This window comes from Microtus oregoni, unplaced genomic scaffold (genome assembly GCF_018167655.1).
Source record: "Microtus oregoni isolate MIOR12 unplaced genomic scaffold, Mior012 000053F_ref0000044, whole genome shotgun sequence".
NCBI lineage: Eukaryota > Metazoa > Chordata > Mammalia > Rodentia > Cricetidae > Microtus > Microtus oregoni.
The window spans coordinates 10,716,181-10,740,854 of record NW_024543829.1 but is presented as its reverse complement, the minus strand read 5'-3'; the positions used below and the strand labels follow the sequence as shown (position 1 = coordinate 10,740,854).

Sequence of the window (24,674 nt, the reverse complement as noted above, 5' to 3'; positions counted from 1 at the left end):
ATTCCAAGACAGCCAGAGTGAGACCCTGTCTCAAACAAAACAACAAAAACAATGTCATAGTAACCAATGAAGGACTGGAGAGATGGCTCAGCATTTAAGAGCACTTGCTGTTCTTACAGAGGAACTGGGTTAGATTCCTATAATCTACATGGTGGTTCATAACTGTCTAATGCCAGGCACAGGGGATTTGATGCCCTCTTCTGGCCTCCATGGGTACTACATACAGGGACTGCACACATGTGGTACACAGACTTACATGTAGGCAAAACATCCATACATATAAAAATATTACTTATTAAAACATATTTTTAAAAGGATAGTTAATTCATTGCAGTCCCAGAGGCAGGGTAAAGAATTGACATTTTATTTTCAACTTTAAAGTACATGATTTAAAGCCAAGTTTTTATATATAAAAAACAATTCAGTGAAAAGGAAAAGACATTTTATTCTAAACCTCTTCCATATCCTATCTTTTACTAAAGGAATGAAGGAGGCTAGAGAAAGAGGAGGGGCAGAATGGGAAATGGGAAACCAGAGGAAATTCAAAGGCTAAGGTTAAGGTCAGCTGGGTTTTGTTTGTTTTAAAATGGCTGCAATTGGTGACCCGGTTCAGTGGTAAGAGCAGGACCCTCATTTTATTCCCGACATCCATCTACATGATGCTCAAACTATACAAACAAGTTTCATGTTAGGAGGTAAAGTTTTCTATATAATACCAATATAATACCTGTAACATTACCAGCTACATATAAATTATGCTCTTAATCTCTAGAGAGCCAGCACAAACAATAACGTAAAAATAAAGGGACTCTAACGAGTTTTCTGTCCTTTGTAGTTAATACTACTGACAGTCATCATCAACAACTTACTGCATAGCCAAATTAAGGAAGGATTATTGTTTTTCTTAACAATAGAATTTATTGAATTAAGTACTCCTATTTTGTTTCTCTAGGTGTTAATCTCTCTACTGTAAAGTGTATTCAATTTTAATAATGTAGCAAGTGAGTAAATTATCCAAGTATATTTTCTTATTAATTTACCTTTTACTTTTATAATTAGTTCTGTGGTCTGCCCTGGTTTTGTTTAACGTGTTATGTGAGGTGACAAGATAATACAGAGCTATTTATCACGTGGAAGTAGTGGGCCCTTAGAGTTTCTGTCTCAGTTTATGCTGGCCACAATTCTTCATTAGGTAACTCGTGTCCTAGGGGTCCATGACGGACACTTGGAAAGCCACACCCTCCACATGCTATATACAGCAGGAATCAGTTCTCAGTGTTTGAAGTATTTTACCAGAGCATTAGATATAATGATTCTAAAAGGTTAAGGTAGAATGTTTTGTCCAACTCAAAATCTGATTTGATGAGAAAGATTTTCACTCTTGCACCAGTGACAACACTGTACAAGGTCCTACAGGCTCAAGAGTGAGTCACAGCCACGCTGCTGGTTTAAACAGGATACAGTATCTTCCTCAAATTATTGGAAAGCACTGCTTGTTAATCCTATTTTCTAGACACAGAGTGTAACTTGTCCTAGATTCCAGAGTTTGATTCTGCCATTACACCTGGAAGCTCAGCTAGCCCTGGCCTAGTTTGAAGAGTTAACTTCTCTTTACACACACACACACACACACACATATACACACACCTACCAACTTCCATTTCTGAGGCAGGGTCTTATGCAGCCCTGGCTGGCTTTGAACCTACTATGTGGATGTGGATAATTTTGAACTTCTGACTGTCCTGCTTACACTTCTCAAGTGCTAAGATCATAGGCCTGCACCAACATACTCAGCTTACACGGTGCTGGGGATCAGACCCTGGACCACACACTTGATAGGCACACACTGTACCATGAGCCCGTCTATAGTATCTTCAATGTATGCTTTTGTTATGACAGAAACTCTTTAGTATTGGGAAGCATAATTCAAAACCAATACTAGGTTGTATCTGAAACTTACATAACTAATGAATTCATGACTTATTAAGTAACTAAGTTTTCAATGCTTTATATCACACAGTAAACCTTGGTAGACAGTTGTGTGTTCACTTATTTACCCAGATGGGAAATACTTAACTTTTTCCATTAAATACTTAAATTTTTTAAAAATTAGGCAATATAAACTAGATGCAATCTGAAAATTTACTCAACAAGTTTTTAAATATTAGTTTGATTCAGGCAATAAATTCTGAAACTATAATTTAATAAACTCATATCCTAGTTTTCCCTGGATCTACAATCAAGTAATACAGAGATTCAGGGTTTTCATAAACTCATTTATATAATGCACGGGGTACTAATAATATGGTAAATTTTACTATTTTTGGTAGTCTTTTATGTGTTTTCATGTGGTATGTGTAGAGAAGTACACACACACATGGAGGAGGCACATGCATGTGAGGCCAGAGGTGGATAAGGCTTGTCCTTCACTCACTCTCCACTTAATTTAGCGAGAATAGCTGGTCAATGAGCTTCAGAATCCACCTAACTCTGCCTGGCCCCTAGAACTGAGGTTACAGGTATGTCCACCAGGGCTAGCTTTTTTACACAGATTCTGGGGATCCAGATTCAGGTCCCCCATGTTTGCAAAGCAGTCATCTTACCAACCGACCTATCTCCCCATTGTGGCTTTTACTATAAAGGGCATATAACTTACCTAAAGGGAAAATAATCTGGTTTTTCTTAGTTCTGACAACTGTACAACATTCAAGCTGCAGTTACACAATAATTAAATATATATGCAAAATTATTTTATTTTAAATGCTAAAGAAATGACATTTGTCATTTAGAACTTGAGGTAATGAATTATTTAATTCCTGTGTGTAGCAATTCTTGAAACCTGAAAATGTTCACATATGAACACTAACACACACATTGATTTGTGGTATAAAATACCTTTCAACAAATAACCCTAACATTGAGCATTCTGTTATCCCCAAATAAAAACTGCTCATGGATGAAGAAATGCCAATCTGCTTATAATGTAATCCTCTCTCCACCATCTTCCTCGTAGTTGTCTTCACAAATGCAGGTAAGAAGAATAGACAATATAAAACAAGGCAGGATCTCTGAATTTCAATACTTAGCATGGTATATATCCAAAATGTTTTGTTTTGACTACAAGAAAATTCTTTTATCCCTAGAGATAACAAATGAAGAAATGCAAGCGATGTGCCCTCACCCGCAGTCTGGAGCTGGACACCACCTACAGTCAGGGTCTGCAACAAGCCATCGCCGAAGCATGAACTCTTCGTACTTTTCCATTAAGACGTCATCACTTAGTATCAACCGAATATCATGGGGATTAAACCGTTCGGTGCATTCTGGACAACTGATATTCACTCTACTTTCCGAGATTTCTATCCTTAGGTACTGCCGTAAGCAATCCACACAAGACCTATGGTGACAAGTCATTATATCAGGAAACCTGTCTTTAGAATGCCTCAAGAGGCACAATGGACACTCTAGGAAGTCTCCGATTTGTTTGCTGATAGAAGTCAATCCATTGTCGGAAGAGGTATTTGTAGAGAAAATGGAGTTCTTATCAGTACACATCTCAGAATGTATACTTTCAATACTTGCAATTCCATCCACTCCGCCATTGAGCTCCCTTGATTTACGTTTGTTGTCCTTTTTCCTCCGAAAGAGAGAGCCTATTGAAATTCTTCTCTTTTTTGGCGCCTTTTTGACAGAAGGTAAGCTCACAGATGAGGCAGAAGACTGAAGATCTCTATCCGAACCCATTTGCCGATGTAAACTCATGTCTAAAATGCTCATTAGAATTGAGTTGGGGTCAGTGTTCATACACAGCCCTTCATTATACTTAAAAATAAAATTTATTTTTTGTTCTTGTAGACAGATTAAGTCATGATGTAAAAAATCCTATTGGCTCCTTCAGAAAATCTTGAAAAAGTCCAATTAGAGAAGACTGTTGTCACAGATGTCCTATAAAAAAACAGAAAACAAACAATTTAACTGTATTTTTATGTGTATGTTTTTATAATCTTACAGGTTCTCTGTAAAATTTTTAACAAGTATCTTCTATAACCATCAGCTTAAAAATTAAAGTTGTTAGTCTACAGGAAAACATACAATGAATGCTGAAATAGCAATGAAAACATTCTTTAACCCTAATAAAAGGTTTTCTACACTTGAACTAAAACATTTGTTACAAAAGTCTTAGATAAATCTTGATGCTATCACTGACTTAAATGACTCCTCACTGTTTTTAATTAGAAATAAAATGTACATGTAAACAAAAACTAGGAATAGCTTGAAGAATGACATTCTAAGTAGAGAGTCTCTAACATTCCAGAAACAATCACTCACTATAATTTAATAATTATGGTAATGTTATTAAGATGGTGACAGACCAAAGGCATAGAATATGGTTGCAATGGTCTGTCCTGTCCCTTTAAGAGACAAGCCCAGCCCACCCCCCATCTCCCACTCCTCCACCCTCCATCCCCCCTTCTGCTGATCTTCCTTCCACTTCCAGCCTGTGCTCTCTCTGCCCTCCTCTCCTCACCCCCCTCTCTCCCTCTCCTTCCTTCCCTTTTACTAAATAAACCATATCCAAACTCACTTTGCATGGCGTGCCTATCCACCTATCCATCTCTGTCTTTCACTGGACGTGGCTCCTGGTGGGACCTGGCTCCCCCCTCTCCATGGCCCACTGCGCCCCTCAGGGAACCACAGCATTTTACTAAACCCTTACAAGGGTCTTTTAAAAAAATCTCACATATTAGCTGGGCAGTGGTGGTGAACACCTTTAATCCCAGGACTCGGGAGGCAAAGGCAAGCAGATGTGAGTTTGAGGCCAACCTGGTCTACAGAGCAAGTTCCAGGACAGCTAGGACAACACAGAAAAATCCTGCCTCAAAATAAATAAATAAATAAATAAATAAACAAAATAAACAAACAACAAAAAAAAATCTGAAAAAACAAAATGTCACCTATTATATTTGATTTTTAACAAAGGTGATCTCGTTGAGCACTAAAATTGGTCTTTTTAAAATTGAGAGAGGATCAGGAATTTGACCAATGGCTCACCCCATAAAAGCACTTGCCACACAAGCTAATGGCCTGGGTTCAATTCTGGAATATACATTGCTGAAGGAGGGAAGCACCTCCTCAAAGCTTTCCTCTGCATGCATATACTGTGTCATGGTGAATATAGAAACACACAAGCGAATATAATAAAATAAATTTTTTAAAAATCAGTTACAGCAAATTTACAAATTTAAATGGAAGAAGCTTTTAGGAAACAATGAGAATATTTCAACAAAAAGATTTCTTATACAGAACATTACAAGTGCTAATCATAAAATAAAAGGCAGTAAACGGCAAAAGAAGGTCCAGGAAGCGAGTATTACCAGCGTGCAGAAGACACACGCCACAAAAGAATGGTGTTCAGACAGGTGACGCGCATAAACACATAAAACAGACAACCCAGAAGAGAACTGGACAGAGGACACAACACCATCCATTGTCATTACAGCCACACAGACAGGTCACTATGCAGTAAACTGATAAACCAGGAGAGTGGTATTTCTAGATGCTGGCAGGGATGTGGAGGAGTGAGCACTCTCTCACGATGGTGGTGAGAAAATAAGATGGCACAACTACTTTGGAAACGATCTAACAGCATCTACCAAACTGGAGCAAAAGGTCACCCAGCATTTTTACTCCTAAACAAGAACACACACAATAAACTGGGAAACACGGTTAGCAAAGAACAAGCTTTCTCATTCTCCAAGCAGACTTTACACTGTACCAGGAGGAAAACAACGTAAAAGTCTGAGAGACACACAAAGACTGAAGCAGTTGGTTTTGAGTATTACAAAAATTAGTCAGACAGGAAATAATTTAACAACAATCACAACTAAAGAAGTAAAAATCTGTGGAGGTCTGAAAATGTGAGCCTGTTTCCACACCGACCAAAGGTCGGAGATCCTTTATGGAGATAACACTGGATTTCACCCAGGGAGTGATTTGCCTACAGAATGTTTTGGTCTAGGGTGTGACGTGACTTGTTTTGTTCTAGCAATAGAATGTTTAACTATGAATGTAGCTTGCAATTTTCAATTGAACACGGGTGAATTTTCAGAACTCACTGGAATTCCCTCCAGATACTATCCTATATGTTTCTTTGTCTTATTATTTCCATTCGCATCTTCATATTCTTTACTATATTTCTAATCCCCACACCTTTTCCCTGGCGAGAGGTATTTTTGTCATGGCTGGTACCCAACAAAAATCCAAACATTAGATACTATTTTGTAGATACCAACAACGTTGTAAAGGCTGATAATCTAGTCCAGTGAAATAATCACCTCAAGTCTTGAAGAATCAAAGCACAATGTGTGTGTGCAAACCAATTTACCATTATTTTAAAACAGAAATATTCTTAAGCCCAGGTGTTCATCCTTCCAGTGAAATAATAATACATAGATAAATCTATCTATTGCTGTATAGTTGGTAAAAGGGAGGGGAAAAGCAAAATAACAAAATCTCTAAGCACACCTTTATTCCCAGCACTTGGGAGCAGAGGCAGGTGGCTCTCTGAGTTTGAGGCCAGCCTGGTCTACAAAGAGAAACCCTGTCTTGAAAAACAAATAAATAAGTAAATAAATTACGTTTGAGTATTCAACTGGGCACTTAAATGAGCAAACATAATCCAAACATAATCTATGGAAAGATTCATACAGAACTGAGAAATGACAATCACAAAATAGTATATATAGTATGAGACCATTTGTAGATTAGGTATACAATCTTTGGTATTGTTTTGGTATTTAAAATTTTCAGTGATTTGGCTGCACACCCCACTTATAAACCACAATACTAAAAACACTTTTGCTGTGGAATAATCCTGTACACTGTGAAAACGTGTTGCTCTCATTGTCAATAAAAAGCTGACTGGCCAGGAGCCAGGCAGGAAGTACAAATGAGACAACCAAACTAAGGATGCTGGGATGAAGAAGGGTGGAGTCAGGGAGACGCAGTAGAGACAGAGGAAGCAGGATGTGTAGAAAATGAGCTATCGGCTGAGCATTTATAATTAATATTTCATCTGCAGTCTGGTTATTTGAGAGCAGCTGGGACACAGGGAAACTTCACCTACAAATGGTATTCCAATGTGGGGCCAGATTTTCCACGTAAGACCTGACAAAGCTTAAAAAGGGATTCTAAACACACAAAAAAACGGAATCAAGCGTGGCTTCTAGGTGATTGACTTTTCCCAGGTAAACTCTGTTTGCTAGTGGCAAACAGGGGCAGCTTCTTGGTTCGTGCTATCAGCAAGGGCAGGGGGTTCTTTGGGGTTTATGAGCCGTGGGCTGCACACTACTCAGTGGCAGTGCAGATCCAAAGCTCTCCAGAGCTGAGACAGAAAATGTGGCTCTCCTGCTGGTACCTACACCATGAAGCTAGGCTCTCAGGGAACCAAGTGAGTGGAGTCAGGCATCAAAGTAGAGGCTTTGGTCCTAGCCATGCCACTTAACAGTTTAAAGGCTCATGCAGTCCGAAAGAGATTACAGATAGGCAATAAAGAGAATCAGATGAAAAAAAAAACTCCAAATGGGTTACAATGTGCTTAAAAATATGTGCAAGCTTAGGAGAGAAAAGGGAAGGTATAGACAGTCACAAAAAGAAATATATAACTTTAAAATAATAAAGTCCTTAAAAGGGGAGTAAGTAATAAAAAAGAAGTCACATAAAGATGGGAAATACAGAGCCAGATCCTATATGTTATTGTGGTGTCTTTAAATTTTTTGGCTGCTAAGAAATGCTGGATTATGAAAGCTCATTGATTAAAACAACCTATATATTTAAAAAATATCTTGACTTCAAAATTTAAGTCAAAAGAAGTGTTATTTTGGGGGAGAGGGTTTGCTTTAATTTCCACAGGAAATAAGAAGCTGTGGGTTCATTCTGGGTTAAAGAAAATCAGGTTTGACTGAGGAAGACCCCCGAACTTCTGACTACAGACATAAAGAACTACAAGACATATGATGTAAATGTTACCTGCTCAAACACAGAACAAAAGATAACAATCTTTGGCTGACTTATGTACAAGCACAGCCTATACTTGTATTACAAATATGTATGTTACCTTTAAAAGTTTACATATTTTCAGAGCAAGTGGACCAGACACTAATAAAAATGGATGGTCCAGGTGACCCTGGATCCAGAACGGCTTCAAGGCTGCTGACTGAGATGATCCAGCCTCACAGAATACTCCAGACAAGACCTAACAATCATCCTCATTTTCTCAAGGTCCGCCCCCCACAAAAATCCAGCACCCACAACCAACAGGAAGTAGCCCAGAGAATGACAGCCACATTCCCAAAATAGCCACATTCCCAAAATACTGGTTATGGATGTTTGTTTTCATTTAAGGGGGGGTTGGTTACTAGTTATTATTGGTCATAATAAAAAAGGGATAAACATAAAAAGAAAAAAAGGGGTATATGATATAGAAATGATAGGATAAAAGGGTAAATTACTGAATCTACTTTTAAACTAAAAAAAGCAACTAACTACCAGTCAAATATTTTACAATGCTATGGAATTTTGTGTAGAGAAACAAATTTAAGGTTATTCTTGTTACACTGTATGTATGTTTCTAATCTTGTTTAAGGTATTGTACCTACACAGCTTATTTAACAATGTAAATTTCTAGTCACTGAAAGTTATCTCTATAAGCTATTTAGCATAATTAAAAATACAGGCTAATAGTCACCCATAATATTAAACTTATAGTCATGTTAGGCATGTTTTCAAGGTCATACACAGATATATTTAGTTAGCTAAATGGTATTCAAACACTTCAAAGACCTACAGAATATGGCATTCAATATGTTTAATAACCTAAGGCTTTTCATGACCGTGAGACATGTTCGTTTCTGGCAGCACTGATCTATTTCAACGAAGATGATGAGTATCAAAAAAAAAAAAAAAACTTCATATGGTGTTGTGGGACAATGGTCTGTACCCTGTCACTTGTATTTTAAATAAACACTACTTGGCCAGTAGCCAGGCAGGAAGTATAGGCAGGGCAACCAGGCAGGAAGAGACAGGGCAATGAGAATTCTGGGAAGAGGGAAGTTTCAGTCTGCAGTGGTCACCCAGACACAGAGCAAGCAAGATGTGACTGCCTCACCGTAACTAACACAGATAAGAATTATGGCTGATATAAGTTATAAGAATTAATTAATAAGAAGCCTGAGCTACTGGGTCAACCAATTTATGATTAATGAAGACCTCTGTGTATTTCTTTGGGACTTAACAACTAAGGGACCTGGTGGGACAGAAAACTCAGTCAACAATATGCTTCTTTATGGCAAAAGCTAGCCATGTGGGCAAAAAACCTGCCCTTGCCTCAGTTGCTGACAGTATACTGTCTAAATTGGATGGGTGGTATACAGATCACAGATGCTGCCCTTGTAGAAGGGATCAGCCATGCTTTCCCTATCTGGCACCTTCCCTAAACAACTAAATTCTTAAATTATAGCAGCCCCAAAGCAGGGTGGGACAACAGAATTAGTTTAAATTACAGCCTACCTAGTACGTTCACTAAACTACTACTTAGAGGCTTCTCCATCTAAATCCAGAGACTCCTGTCCCCAAAATTTAGAAAAGTAAGGCATGTTCTTTGTTCTGTGGGTTGCTGTTGGATGTCCTAATCCAGCTTCCTTCACCATAAGAGGCCACCATGGCTAAGATAGCCTCCTCAGCACACTCCTGTCTATGGAACCTAAACTCCTTTTGATTTAAATCTCTCTCCGTCTCTCCCAACCCAGGTGCTTGCACTGTACAAAAAATACTTAACCATTTTAGAGTTACAGCACATGATAAAACAGCACAGAAAGGTTCCCGACTGATTTGTTAAACTATAAAACACAGATAGCATGAAGAAAAGCAGTGGTGGGGGAAAGAATTTCGGCTGGTAGATAAGAAAGGCCCTAAATCAGCAGACTGAGTACAGAAGAGCCCTTACTAATGTGTGTGAACACTAGCTAATCCATGAGTGCCTAGAGAGAGAGAAAAAGAGAAAAGGCGAATTTGCCCTCTGCTTGAGATCTATCTTTCTCCACTCTTGGAATTGAGAGCTTCTGGTTTCCAGGCCTTTTGAACTCAGAATTTATATAACTCTGGCTCCTCTGGTTCCCAAACATCTGCACTTGGATTGGAATACAGCAGTTTTCCTCAACCTCTAGCCTGCAGATCATGGTATATGCTTCTGTCTTCACAACCATCTGAGCCAATTCCTAAACAACACAAAACTGCTCTGTATATCTGCAACATTTGTTTATCTGGGAAACCCTAACGGATGCAACTTCCATGACAATAATGCCTATCTTAGTGAGATCCTTTCCCCAAGAGGGAAAGCATGGAGCAGTTCCTGAGACTGGAAGGTAAGTAGACTCCATTCTGTCCGTTCTCAAACATCAATGTCACAAGGAACTCTGCTAATGAAACAGTGAGAAATGCCTCCTTTTCCCATTTAGCACAATTCCAACTGCCTTAACTAAACACTAACAAATTAGTTTTTCAGTGGCAAAGGAACCCCAGTGTCTCCTGTATTTCAACCAAGGAGAAGCAGGTCAGATTACTGTTCTATCTTCTAGTCCAGTGTTTACACTCCCTCCCCTTGATTCTTTTATCTATCTCTGGAGGAATGTGTGGAACTGAGAAATGAAATGAGCCCCAGAGAGGTGGGGAACTGAGGGTGAGGCAGATGGGTCACAATGAGGTCAATGACAGTGTGATCTACATAGTGAATTCCAGGACAGCCAGAGCTGGAAAAAGAAAACAGAAATGTAATAGCCCAAACAAAGGTACCACATACAAAACCCATGTGTTCTAAAGACCTAGTAAAAGTGCTAAACAGTTTTTAAGATTTGTGTGCGCGCACAAGCGCGCACACATCATCCACATGTGTAAGGCTAAAAGAGAACACCAGATCCCCCTGGAGTTGGGAACTAAAATGGAGTCCTCTGAAAAGGCAAAATGAATGATTCAACCCTGAGCCTTTTCTCTCGCAGAAATTAGTTTCTTCTGATACTACTTAAATGAATTTAACTTGACAAATTATTTTCTTACATTTTGTAAAGACTACAAACGTTGAACAGATCAACTTAAACACCTAACCGACACTTATAATACTGATTTAAATAAAAATGTGCTCTAGATTTTAAATACTCAATTTGCAAACACAGTATCTTACAGTCAGAAGGCTCAATCCACAGACTTAAGGAAAGTTGTCCTGGCCACAGTTCTAGGAAAGGCAAAGCTGGCAGTGGAGAGAGGCTCAGCAGCTAGAGACTCTTCCCCTGCGGGCCACCCAGCGCTCGCAGGGCAGTTCACAACTATCCACAGAACTCCTTCCAGGGGATCTCCTGCTTTCCTCTGACCTCTGCAGGCACCAGGCACAAAACGCCCTGACACATAAAATAAAAAGATAAATCTTAAAAGAAAAATAAAAGCATTCTCAAAGAGAATGCTGAAGGGCCACTTAGAAAGGTGGCCAACCAACCGAGGCCTCAAATTTGGCTAAACTCAACTAAAGGCAACAAGAGGACAACTGAGTCCATTCTTAGAGGCTAACACTCTGGGTCACAAAGCAGGACAGAGGGCGAATGAAGAGTGCATCTGGCGGCTGAAGTGATGGATCAACATTTATGAGCACTTGCTGGTCTCACAGAGGACCTGAGTTCTGCACCCACATGATAGCCAACAACGGTCTCTAACTCCAGTTCTGTCTTCTGACCTCCACTGGTCCAAGGCACAGATAGATATCTGGGTTGGACACATGTGGTGCAGAAAAACATTCACAAATATAAAATAAAAATATACAGGAGCCAGAAATAGGCATATTTTTGTGAGTTCAAGGCCAGCCTGGTCTACACACAGAGCTAGTTCCAGGGCAGCCAGGGCTACACAGAGAGACCTTGTCTCAAAGAATTCTCCCTCCCTCCCTCCCTCCCCCTCACCTCTCTCTCCCTCTCCCCACCCCCTTATATTTTTCTGCTTGTTCTTAAGCTGGCCATGGGTAGCCTCAATGCTGACAGTCTCAGTAGTAAAGAAAATCCAACTATCCTTTTAAGTTCTTGTTTTAAGAGTTCCAAGCAAGCTCTCTAGAATTGGCCGAGTTGGGTCAAATGGTCCTCCATTAATGACTGAATGACCAGGAATAGGGAACAGTGCACTAACATGGCAGCTCTGGAGGAGCTGGTCTCAGTGAAAATGAGGGGTTGCTGGGCCAACAAATCCATGGATATCACTTGAAATAGTAGAACTCCAGGAACTCACTATGTAGACCAGGCTGGCCTGGAACTCACAGAATCCTACCAGCCTCGGCCTCCTGGGCGCTGTGATTAAAGGGAGGTGCTATCACACCTGGCCTACAATTTTTAAAGTGGACCCTGGAGGGCGTGGACCCTGGGGGGTGTGGACCCTGGGGGGCGTGGACCCTGGAGGGCGTGGACCCTGGAGGGCGTGGACCCTGGAGGGCGTGGACCCTGGAGGGCGTGGACCCTGGAGGGCGTGGTGCGAGTGGTAAACAGAAAATACCCAGCATCTGAAGAACCTTGGAAGTCAAGACCTCACCATCTTCAGTGACAGACAATACTCCACAACCGTGGATCTCAACCTGTGTGTCATGACCCTTTCACAAGGGTCACATATCAGATATCCTGCACATAAGATATTTATGTTACGATTCATAACAGTAGCAAAATTACAGTTATGAAGTAGCAACAAAAGTAATTTTAGGGTTGGGGGTCACCACAGCATGCGGAACCGTATTAAAGGGTCAAGTAGTGGCATTTTATTTGTATTTTAATAAAGTTTGCCTGAAGATCAGCGAATAAAACAGCCCACTGGTCAGTCTTACAGACCAGGCAGTGGTTAACACATACCTTCAATCCCGTCAGCCACACTAGTTGCCATAGAAACCGGGCAGTGCATGTCTTTAATCCCAGTCCCAGAGAGCATTATAAAACAGGAGGAGACAGCTCTCAGTCAGTCTCATTCTGAGATTCCTGGAGGCAGGATCACCATTTCGGATTTAGGTCGAGGTAAGAGCCAGTGGCTGGTTGCTTTACGTTCTGACCTTCAGGTTGAGTTTTTATTGATGGTGCTTCAGGGTCACAGCACTGGGAAGGCTGAGAGTCACTGCTCTAGAGGGAATCTGTGATCTCCATTACAAATATGGACAGCAATCACGCCAAAGAGAAGTTTTAAGAATAATGTCAAATCAACCTCTGACAAAGTATCTAGACATAACATTACTGAAGAGACATATTAGCTAAGCCTTGGCTTGGCTCTCTGGTACCTAACACAATGTGTAGCTTACAGAAAACAGTGTTTGTACATAAATATTTTTGGGTTTGCTATTGCTATGTGACCTTATTTAATCATACAGTTTTTCTACACATAAATTTTGTTTTGTTTTGTTTTTGAGACAGGATTTCTCTGTGCAGACCTGGCTGTCCTAGAACTCCCTCTGTAGACCAGAGATATGGCTGACTTTGCCTCTGGGATTAATGGCACGTAACACCACTGCCTGATCTATATGTAAAATTTTAAACTATGAAAACAATCTTCTTTACCCTACAAGTAGCTATGGGATATAAAGTATACTAAATATGTTAAGTATCAAGACTATACTTTTAAAATTAATGGACTGGCAATAACTTCAGGTACTTGCCACAAAGAGTGACCACCTCAGCCCAACCCCTGAAAATCACAGTGGAAGGACAAAAGCTCCACGTATAGGCCATGGCACAAACACCCACCCACCCCACAATAAATAAACAAATGTAATTTAATGAATTTTGGGGTGAGGGAGGGTCTTACTGTGTAACCCTGGCTGGCCTGGAACTTGCTACATAGACCAGGCTGGCCTCAATCTCTCAAGCTGCTTGTTTCTGCCTCTCAAGCACTGAAAAACATAATTCAAAATAAATAAAACTCTCTAATGTCTTCTGCTACTTCTAAAGTTTATTTTTCCCTAATTGTTTGATTCATTCAAAATTTTTAATGTAAGCAAAAGATTAAACTTTTACATCTAAATAGTTACTCAGTTGCTTTAACACTAACTGTTGAATAATGACCTTCTCTCCATCCAGTCCACTGCTGAACTGATAAAGTCATGTCTTGGTGCATGAATCACCTACTATCTTTTAAATGATGTGGACTTCTAAAATAAGCACCTGAAGTAGACTAAGGTATTGTGTTCCTGGTGCTTATTCCCCTCAATGCTCATCAACATCTTTTATTATGGTAAAAGCTTTTTGAGTAGCAAAAACTACTAGCTTCAATTTATTTCATTACTAAACAACTTAATGCATTTACATGCATCCCTACTTTATCTGCTCACTTTTTGTTCATTTTTACAGTGAAACACTGTCCCCTTTTCATTGAAAACATTCAAGATTTAACCCTATCCAAATGTGATTTTTAATTTGATGTCTTGAAATATAGAAACTATGATTTCTAATTGTCACATTTATGAAACTCCTTTATAAATTATTGTACCACTTTTTATGCCTACAAAACCCTTTCAGAGGGACCAATGAGACGGCTTGGTGGTCACCACCAAGCCTGATGACCTGAGCTCAATTCTACAAGCTAAGAAGTTCTCTGACCTTCACATTCATGCCCAGACACACATACCCTCACCTCCTTCAAAAAATGTAATTAAAAAATAATTCTGGGGCTGGAGAGATGGCTCATTGATTAAGAGCATTGCCTGCTCTTCCAAAGGTCCTGAGTTCAAGTCCCAGAAAACACATGGTGGCTCACAACCATCTGTAATGAGGTCTGGTGCCCTCTTTTGGCCTTCAGGCATACACACAGACAGAATATTGTATACATAATAAATAAATATTATAAAAAATAATTCTGTCAAAGACTGAGCCAATTTGTGGTGGTTTGAAAGAAATGGCCCCATAATGGGTTCAGAGAGAATAGAACTACTAGGAGATGTGGCCTTGCTGGAGTAGGTGTGGCTTTGTTGGAGCAAGTGTGTCCAAGAAGCTTTGAGGTCTCAGAAGCTCAAGCCAGGTCTGGTGGCTCAGTTTCTTCCTGCTGCCTTCAAATCAAGATGTAGGACTCTCCGCTCCTTCTCTAGCACCATGCCTGCCTGCATGCTGTCATGTTTCTTGCCATGACAATAAGAGACTAAACCTCTAAACTGTAAGCCAGCCCCAGTTAAAAGTTTTCCTTTGAGGCCGGGCGATGGTGGCGTACGCCTTTAATCCCAGCACTCGGGAGGCAAAGGCAGGCGGATCTCTGGGAGTTCGAGGCCAGCCTGGTCTACAAGAGCTAGTTCCCGGACGGGCACCAAAGCTACAGAGAAACCCTGCCTCGAAAAACCAAAAAAAAAAAAAAAAAAAAAAAAAAAGTTTTCCTTTGTAAGATAATGCTCTGAAAGACCATGCTGCTGTCAAGGTCTCTTCACAGGAATAACTAAGACACTATTTTTCGACATATTTGCCATCTCTGGGGCTCTTCAGTTCTCGTCTGGCATCGCCTTCCTAAAGCCTCAGACCTTTCTTTGGTACTTGTTGGTGTGCAGAGCTCACAGCAGTAAGCTGTTTTCATTAATTCCCCTATTGGCAATGCGATTTTTTATTTCTGTTTTATTAATTTATATACTTGGTATTAAGCACTATATTGGCTTTCTTTCTTGTTGTTGTGATAAAATACCCAACTAAAAAAGCAACTTAAGGTTTAGTTTGGATTCACAGTTCAAGAATATAGTTCACCACAGCAAGACGTGAGGTAGCTGGCCTCTACACGCACGCACACACACACACATGCAAATATAGGCCACATTGCATCTTGTTAGGAAAATGCCAGTGCTCAATTGATTTTTACTCATGATGCTGCCCACATGCAGGATAGGACTTCTTTCTTCAATTACACCTGTCTAAGAACACCCTTATGCGTACCCTGAGATATGTATCCAAGATGACTCCAAATGCAATAAAACTGGTAATGATGATTAGCTCTCACTAACAGTTTAAGATGAGCCTAAAGTCTGTTTTCTTTGCATTAATTCTGTTTGCAGCTCACTAAACTTGGATTTAAATTCAAACAAATAAGGAAATAACTTCTTTTAATGCTTTTAACTCTAACATTTTCTCTCCTCTCCTCTCCTTATGGAATTGTAATTATATACCTGACAACTTAAGTTTGTCTAAGTGGCCAACATGCTCATTTGTGCCACTTTTCCTTCATTCATTAACTTGGCAAACTGTTCCTATTCTTTCAATTTTATCAACCTTTTCTTTTGCCATCTTCTATCTGCTGTAATTCCATCCAGTCAATATGTGTGTGAATGCCCTCAAAGTCCCTACAAAGATGCCGAATCACCTGAAGCTGGAATTACAGTCACCTCTGAGCTGTTTGATGTGAGTGCTGGGTACCAAACTCAGGTCCTTTTGGAAGAGCAGCAAGTGCTCTCACCCTACCCCCTGAGCCATCTCACCAGGCTGAAAGGACTTTTCTCACCAATACAGTCAGCCACTTGGAAATTTGGAACACATTATCAAATTCATACATTTCTTGAAATACAGAGTTTTCAGTCTTATTGCACCTACATAGATAAATCTAACTCTAGTGACCTAATATTAAAAATGGAACAAATATCTTCACATTACTTCTAAATATGGGGAAAGGGACAAACCATTAGCACAGGTAAGTATCCATTTTCAAAAATCCATTCCAGATCTGAAAAGTACCATTTTCCAAGGCTATATATTCACCTTCTGCCCAAGACACTCTCTGATTCCCAGAAACAGACACGAGTTCAGAATAAACTGGTCCCACATGCCACAGCCTCCCACAGCTCCACACCCACCTACCTATTTACCTAGTTAAGCCTCATTCTTTACTGAAAAGTAGAGCAGAACGGAGCTATGTAGTTTTAGTCAACCTCATTATAAATAATATACAATACCTGATCAATTAGAAAACAGGAAGCTGCTATAAAAGAAGACAGTGTTCGTTCAATTGGGAAAAAAGATTAAAAACATTCTGGCTAGCTCAACAATGTAAATACTTAATACTTAATATTAAGATAGTAAATACTTAACTACTGACTGCTGAAAGAACAGTCTGAAAAGTAGTCACTGAGAAACAGAGAGGGTCTCCTAAGATAGGGAGATGGTTAACAGTTTCTAAAACCCTGAACCATGTTACAAAACCTATCTAGGTGGAAACATACCTTCCAGAGCTGGAGGAGGGGGTAGAGGTAGGCCTAGAAATGTAATCTGGGAGTTGTTTCAGGTGTGCTGTGTAAAATCACCAAGGGAGTAACTACAGAGAGGAAGGAGATCAGTGCTGCAACATGTCAACATTAGGGTACAGGACAGAGAAAAGTGTGCGAGGATCTTTTAGAAACCAGACTTTAGCTAGGCAGTGGTGGCGCACGCCTTTAATCTAAGCACTTGGAAAGCAGAGGCAGGCGGATCTCTGTGAGTTCGAGACCAGCCTGGTCTACAAGAGCTAGTTCCAGGACAGGCTCCAAAGCTACAGAGAAACCCTGTCTCGAAAAACCAAAAAGAAAGAAAAGAAACCAGATTTTAAGGAGCAGACCTGTTTAGCTTCTTCCTATCAGCAGTTTACCCACCCCGCCCCCAAATACCAACTACACCTTAGAGTAAAAAGCAACAGCTGGGGAAAGAGGAAAGAAACGAAGTTCCAGGACATTCTTATAGGGTATAATCTATTTAGGCCTGTTGAGGCTGGAGGGTTAACACACTTCCCCTGACAGTTCTAAGAAAGGGTTAGAATGTTACCCTCTAGTACCTAATAATCATGATGCATGACAGAAAGGCAAGATAAGTACAAATCTTTGGTTTATTGAAGACCTTTGATATATATTAGTTTCCCGTGCGTGTTGTCAAATAACTACAAACTAGTAGTGCTTAAACAACAGGAATTTTCTTTTACAGTTCTGAGATTACAAACAGGGCTGTGTTCCCTTCTGTAGTTCTGCGGGAGAATCTATTCTGTGCCTCTTCCAGTCTTTCTGACTATGAGCAATTCTTGGGTTTGGGCTATATTGCTCCAATCTTGGTCCCCCGGTCACACTGCCTCCTCTTCTTCCATGTCTTCTGTAATTTCCTGTCACCTGTCACTGGATTTTGAGGCAACCTGGACATCACTGTGATGGATTCCAACCCACGGAGAGTAGTAGGGTTCAGAGGAGGTAACGGATTTCTTCTGTTCCACACCCAGCCTCAGGAAGACAAGACACTCACTACTAATCAAAGAGCTCTTCTGCAGCGTCCTGTCGGGACAGCCCGTGTTGCACACACCTAGTTAATTTATACTAACGCAGTGCCATAAAGGACCGCACAGCACTGACTCCCTCATCTGACAGGGCAATGAGGCACAAAGCACAGCAGAGCAGAATCCCGGTGCCCTTCAACACAACACAATAATCCTGCAATAGCAAGTGCCAATTCTGTATTTGGCTTCAAAAGACAAGTTAAAAAAAAAAAAAACTTTCAAGATGACAGTAAAAAAAGACAAAGAATCTCTGCAGGGAGGAACATGCCACACAAAATATTCTTAGAGTTACACTCTACTATGAAAATGAAAGAATGTAAGTCACCTATTCACTACATTGAAGTATTATTTTGGGTGTATTGGGCTAATAAAATTCCTTATTTTTTAATAAGAAATTATGTTCACTTTATTTCTTCTACTTTCTTACTTAATATGATACTGGAAAAATCCTAAATTACAATTGTGGCTTGAAAGAGCTGTTTCAGGCTAGGAATGTAGCTCGGTTGGCAGAATGCTTGCCTAGCATACACATGGCCCAGAGTTTCATCCCCGGCACAACATAACCACAGTTTATAATACGCAAGAGAAGGAGAACGATCTGGAATTCAAGCCAACCTGGGATATGTGCAATGAGAGGGGAGAGAGAATGGAGAAAGAAGTACATGAGTGTGTGACTTCACACTGTACATATTTTATTCACTTAGCAACTACTTATTCAGTACTAAAATTATTTCACTGCAGACTGTACCAAGTGCTAAGACCTGCAGCAGGAGCAAAGGTGACAATCCTGCCACCACAGAGCTTTCATCACCTACACACATTTTATGTGCGATCATGCATAAATAATAATTTTAACCTTCTGAAGTCCCAATAATAAGGCTTGATTCAGAAATCATCAAATATAACTCTATAATTCTAGACTAATGACTTGTCCTGTAACATGATAGTTCTTAGTAGTTCATGGTATTTGTCCAGAAGTTTTGTTGATATTTTGTTTGTTTCAGAGACAGGCCTCACTATGTAGCACTGGCTGGCCTGAAGTCTCTATGTAGACCAGGCTGGTCTAGACCTCACAGAGATTACCCACCTCTGCCTGCTGCTAATGCTATCAGTTTCCTAGTAGCCTGCCCTGGCTTCTTGGTCCTCTCCAACTAGTTTGCTGACAACGACTCAACTTGAGATGGTCACGTGGCAACAAGCTAGGTATTCACAGCACAAGGGCTATCTTCACTCTGAGGGGGTCTCTAGAGTGGGGCAGAATAAAACTGTTAGGTACACACTTCTAAGGCAACAACTCTAGCTTTATGGATTAAAGAGACAGTTCTGAAGTTTCTTTGGAGCTTAAATAAACAAAACTGTGCTTCAAAATCTAATCTACAAACTTTTCTTTAAGCTAAAACAGCTAACTAACTCTCTCCTACTGAGACCTTCAAATAGCAAAAGCTCTCAAAATAGGACTTCTAAAGCAAACCAACAGGGTAAGGACACCTGGCTGTTCCAAAGGCTCTGGGTTTGATTCCCAGGACCGACATGGCAACTCACAACCACCTTGTAATCTCTCTGGCCAAACAAAAGAGTACCAGGTGTGCACATGGTATATAGAAATACATGTGGCCAAAACATACATGCCCACAAATTAAATTCTTAAAAATTAAAAAAAGAACCAAATCAACAATTAGTAATTTTCTAGCAAATGACTTTTAAAATGCTAGCTGGAAATGGTAGCAGGCTTGTAATCCTAGCACTTGGGAGGTGGGAGGAGGATCAGGAATTCAAGGTGATCCCCCGTCTGCACAGTAAATTCCTCTGAGATTAGCCCTTGTCTCAAAAATCTAAGAAACAAAACAAAACACTAGATAACATCAAGAGAGCAAGACTATACAATAGTTTTAAGGTAGTGAAATAGTTTCCAAAATAATGCTAATAAAGTTATTGGGCTGGAGATAGCTCAGTAGTTAAAGTATTTACTACTCTTGCAGACAGCCTGGGTTCAGTTACCAACACCAACATGGCAGTTCACAAACAACAGTAACTCTGGTTTCAAGGCATCTGATTCCCTCTTCTAATTCCTTCAGTCCTGTACTCATTATACCCAGGCACACACATATATACATAAAGTAAGTATTAAAAATTCTTCAGAGGCTGGAGAGATGACTCAGTTAAGAACAATGGCTGCTCTTCTCCTCCAACATCTACACGGTAAATTGTTTTGTTTTTTTCAAGACAAGGTTTCTCTGTGTAGCTCTGGATGTCCTGGAACTCACACTGGAGACCAGGCTGGCCCGACCTCAGAGATCCGCCAGCCTCTGCCTCCCGAGTGCTGGGATTAAAGGCGTGCACCACCAGTGTGCAGCCCAGCAATATCTACTTTTCACTCCTGTATACCAAGCATCACTATTATGACAACTATAGAGAAACAATGAAGTGTCCACGTTTTAAACACCTAAAATTATGTCAATGCTTTTCTTGAAGTCTGCCGCACCTGAGATACAAACGTGTTGGAAAATGAATCTTTTCCTTCACTCTTTAGCTGCAGAGGTATGTTAACTCATAAGCTGTTTCAACATCATGTATCTTCTGTCAGCTAACAAAGAATTGGACTAGTTCAGGGGCTAGCCACCCAGACAGACATGGAGTAAGAAGGAAAGAAAAGGTATACAGGAATAGAAAAACATAAAAGCCCCAAGGCCAAAGATAGATAGGATAATTTAAGAAAAGCTGGCAAGAAACAAGCCAAGCTACAGTTAGGCATTTCTAGGTAGTAATAAGCTTTTGTGTGTGTATGATTTATTTGGGAGTTGGGTGGTGGGGCCCCTCAAAAGAGCCTAGAGAGTAAAGAGTAAAAAACAACCAACAACATTTTCCTCTCTCGTCCTTTTCTTGTTCCTTCTCCTTCCAGATTTCTCCTAACGTTTATCCTCTCTGCCCGCCAGCCCCGCCTATTTCTTTCCCCTTGTTATTGGCCATCCAGCTCTTTAAAGACCATCAGGTGTTTTAGACAGGCACAGTAACACAGCTCCACAACATAACCAAAAGTAACACACCTTAAGATAATATTCCCCAATACACAGTGACTTAAAAGTGAGAAAAATCATATTTGGTGAAAACTGCCTCGGTATGGAAAACTCAATTATTCTCCATAATCTACTACTTGCTAGTTAGGAGTCAGGCTAAAGGCTTTAAGCCAGTGTGTTCCCTACACGAGCATGAGTGTTTTAATTTAAACAGGCTACTGCTTTGTGCAGAAGAACTAGCTGGACAAATGGACTGTAATATGCAATCAAATAGTAATTTAGAAACTCAACTTTACTTTGGCTATTAGCCCAAGATGCTCAAGTTTTTTTTTTCCAACCTAAACCTCAACAATAAAAAAAAATCAATAAAGGAGCATACACTTAGTAAGAATAAGCCTACATTTGACAACTGTCACCTACAGTACCCTCAGAAGGACAAGTAACGATTCTCTAAAACTCTGTTTCCTGATTAGAGAAGATACAAATGAATAACTGATATAAAAGTACCCAAATTTATCAGCACCTTACTCTGGGCCAAGCACTAGACTAGGGACATTTTCAAGTTATCACACCTTTTTTGTCTTCCTAGAAACTTGAGGAAACCATGTCCCTTGGTCTTCAGTGCCCTGAGTGATGACCGTTGTTAGCAGTGTGTAGTGTGTGTTGTTTGCTACACTGCTCAGGTTAGCGTCTAACAACTTTCCCACCTCTACCTCTAAGTGGCTAAACTACAAACAGATGCTAGCACAAAGAGCTGGGAGGCAGGTGGCCAGGGAATATACGAGTATCAGGTGGTAAGACTGATTAGAAACCGAAGGATTTCTGCGCCATATCTAGGTGTTTAGGGAAAACCAGGATGTGCCATGAAAATATACAAGACTCTTTCAAAAGACAGGAAAGAAAGACCAGAAACAAAGGGGGGGGGGGTATTAAGCTATTTGCCTAGCATGAGCAAAGCCCCCAAAAGCCTGCCTGAAATTATGCATATATTTATATATTTACATATATGTAAATATATATAAATGGTGACTCCTAGCTGGGCAAGGAGCACAGGCCCTTAATCCTATCAGGAGCATGAACTCAGTGAGTTCATGGTTAGTCTTGTATACATAAGCAAGTTCCAGGCCAACCAGGCCACATAGTGAAACCCTATCTCAAAAAGAGTGATGATTCCCAAATACAGTACACCAACAACTGCAGAAATACTGCTTGGACTACCTGTGTTCAAACACGGCTGAGGCATTTCCAAGATGAGATATTTCAAGAAGCTATTTTAGTAAGGAATAGGCTGTTTCAACTTCTAAAATAATCCTGCAATTAAAACAAAACTAACCTTACTGGGATTCTCAAATGAAAACCCAGAGATAGTATTATTTTCTTCTTTCTCAGAAAGACACCTTACAAGGGCATTAATTTTTTTCCACGGTCACATGTATAAGTTTACACTGTATATAGTAATTTTTAAATAGAGCTTTAAAAGGGGGGGCTTGCTTTGCATAATTTGGTTTAGTAAGTCCCGAGACTCGATGCCAAATCCTTTCCCAAGAAATTGCATGCACCAAGTAAAGAACATTTGAAAATAAGGTCATCGCCATTTTCTAAATATTTACATTTTAATTCAATACAGACAGCTCGATGTTAAAGCTTAAGCAGGCGAATATGAAAATGACTTGAATTACAAACAGAAGCGGTAGGATGTGCACTGAGACCGGCTAACAGCAAAACCGGAAGAAAAAGAAGACAAGTATATCGTCATACTACATACAATGAAAAGGGGTCAACGAATCCAGGTTAAAATAGGAAACAAACAGAAAGACAGTCAGTTTCACACACGGACACACACGAAAGTAGAATGAGGAAAGACCAAAATATTTTGGGAGCACCAACCCAGGAAAGGACTGCTTTCACGCCGCCCGTCTGCTACCATTTTACACCAACCTTTCTCGCCACCTCTAGGTTTGAAATTTGCAGCGGCATTTAAGGCCGTCCTTCCTAACATTACCACATTCTCAACAGCGAACCTTACACAAAGTCAAGCACCAGCCATGTATTCCTACCGCCAAGGGGACAACGAGCAAAAAATTAAACCTTTCTTTCTCCCATATATAGCCTTCACCATCGTCTTCCCTCTTTTATTCGCTGCCCTTGTCTCGGGATTAACAAACCCTAAACGACTTCTCCCCACTAATGGAAATGGAAAAAAAGAGGGGAGAACAACGGCAGAGTGGAACCCCAGACCGTAGGAAAAACTGGAAACTGAAAGCAGCGGCCTCCCGCTCGGGACCGGGGAACACCCTGGAGGTGGAGTCCCGGAAGACCCGGGTTCACACGCTTCACCCCCAGGCCGCTCGGCTAGCAGCGCGCGAGTGCCCGAGCGTGTGCGCGATCTCCGCCGGCGGAGGAGGCGGCCACCTCCCCGGCCCGCCCGCCCGCCCGCCCTCCCGGGACCCGGAGACGACCGGCTTCGGGGGCCAAGTCCGAGCGCGGCGAGGCCCGGAAAGCGTCCCGTTAGGGCCGATTTCACCCGTCAGGAATGCGCTCCGCCCCCGCCGCCTCCCCGCGGCGCTCGCCCTCGGGTCTCGCCCGCTCGCCCGCCCGGGGCAGCGCCGCGGGGAGTTCCACCACCGTCGGGGCCGCGGACCGCACGCCCCGGGGACAGCCGCGCACGCCTCCCGGCCCCGTTCCGAGGCCCGAGCGGCGCCCCGAATCCCCCGCGTCCCTAAGGGAGGCGCCCGGCCCCCGCCGTACCTCAGCTCCTCAGGGCGGCGGGCGAGCAGGCCCCATCCCGCGGAGGCACCAGCCTTGAGGGAGGACGGAGGACGGCCCGGCCCTCAGCCCCGCCGCGGAACCGTCTCGGCTAGGGCAAGAGCTACCGGTGGAAGCGTAGCGGCCGGCCGCTTTCCCGAACTCCCCTCGGTGACTCCAGCCGGACCGACGCAGCCGGGGACCAGCAGCGCAACTGCCATTCTCCCCCGCCCTCGCCCCTGTTGGCCCCGCCCCCACCTCCCACTCCGGCCCCGCCCGGCGTGGCCCCGCCCGGTGCGCACCCTGCGTCCTGACGTCACCCCCTCCCCGGCGCCGCCGCCACTGCCGGTTGCCTCCGGGACGCAGTGGTTCGTAGGCTCGCTTACGTTCGCCTCGCGCCGCGCGCTCTCGCCGGTGAGCCCTGGACTTTGGGGCGGGCGACGCCCCTCTGGTCACCCGGACCTCTTCTCGCTCGAGTGGGGGACGGCGGGAGCCACGCCCCAGGCGGAGTGCGACCCTGACTCGGCGCTTGACTGCCTTCCGCCCCGTTGTTTCTCACGGTTCACCTGCCTGTTTGGCAGCCCTCCTCCCGAGAGCCGAGCC

General features: G+C 41.7%; 1 protein-coding gene across 1 annotated transcript in view; it reads right to left on the bottom strand.

The window, feature by feature from the left end:
- Positions 1-24,300, bottom strand: part of Rnf19a (ring finger protein 19A, RBR E3 ubiquitin protein ligase) — a 41,429-nt gene extending 17,129 nt beyond the window's left edge. The window contains exons 1-2 of the mRNA XM_041637630.1: positions 24,075-24,300; positions 3,182-3,945 (exon numbers count right to left, since the gene is read on the bottom strand). Coding sequence (XP_041493564.1) covers positions 3,182-3,804 — 623 coding nt within the window. The 5' untranslated portion in view covers positions 3,805-3,945; positions 24,075-24,300. The remainder of the gene's footprint in view (positions 1-3,181; positions 3,946-24,074) is intronic.
- Between the last annotated feature and the right edge of the window lie 374 nt (positions 24,301-24,674).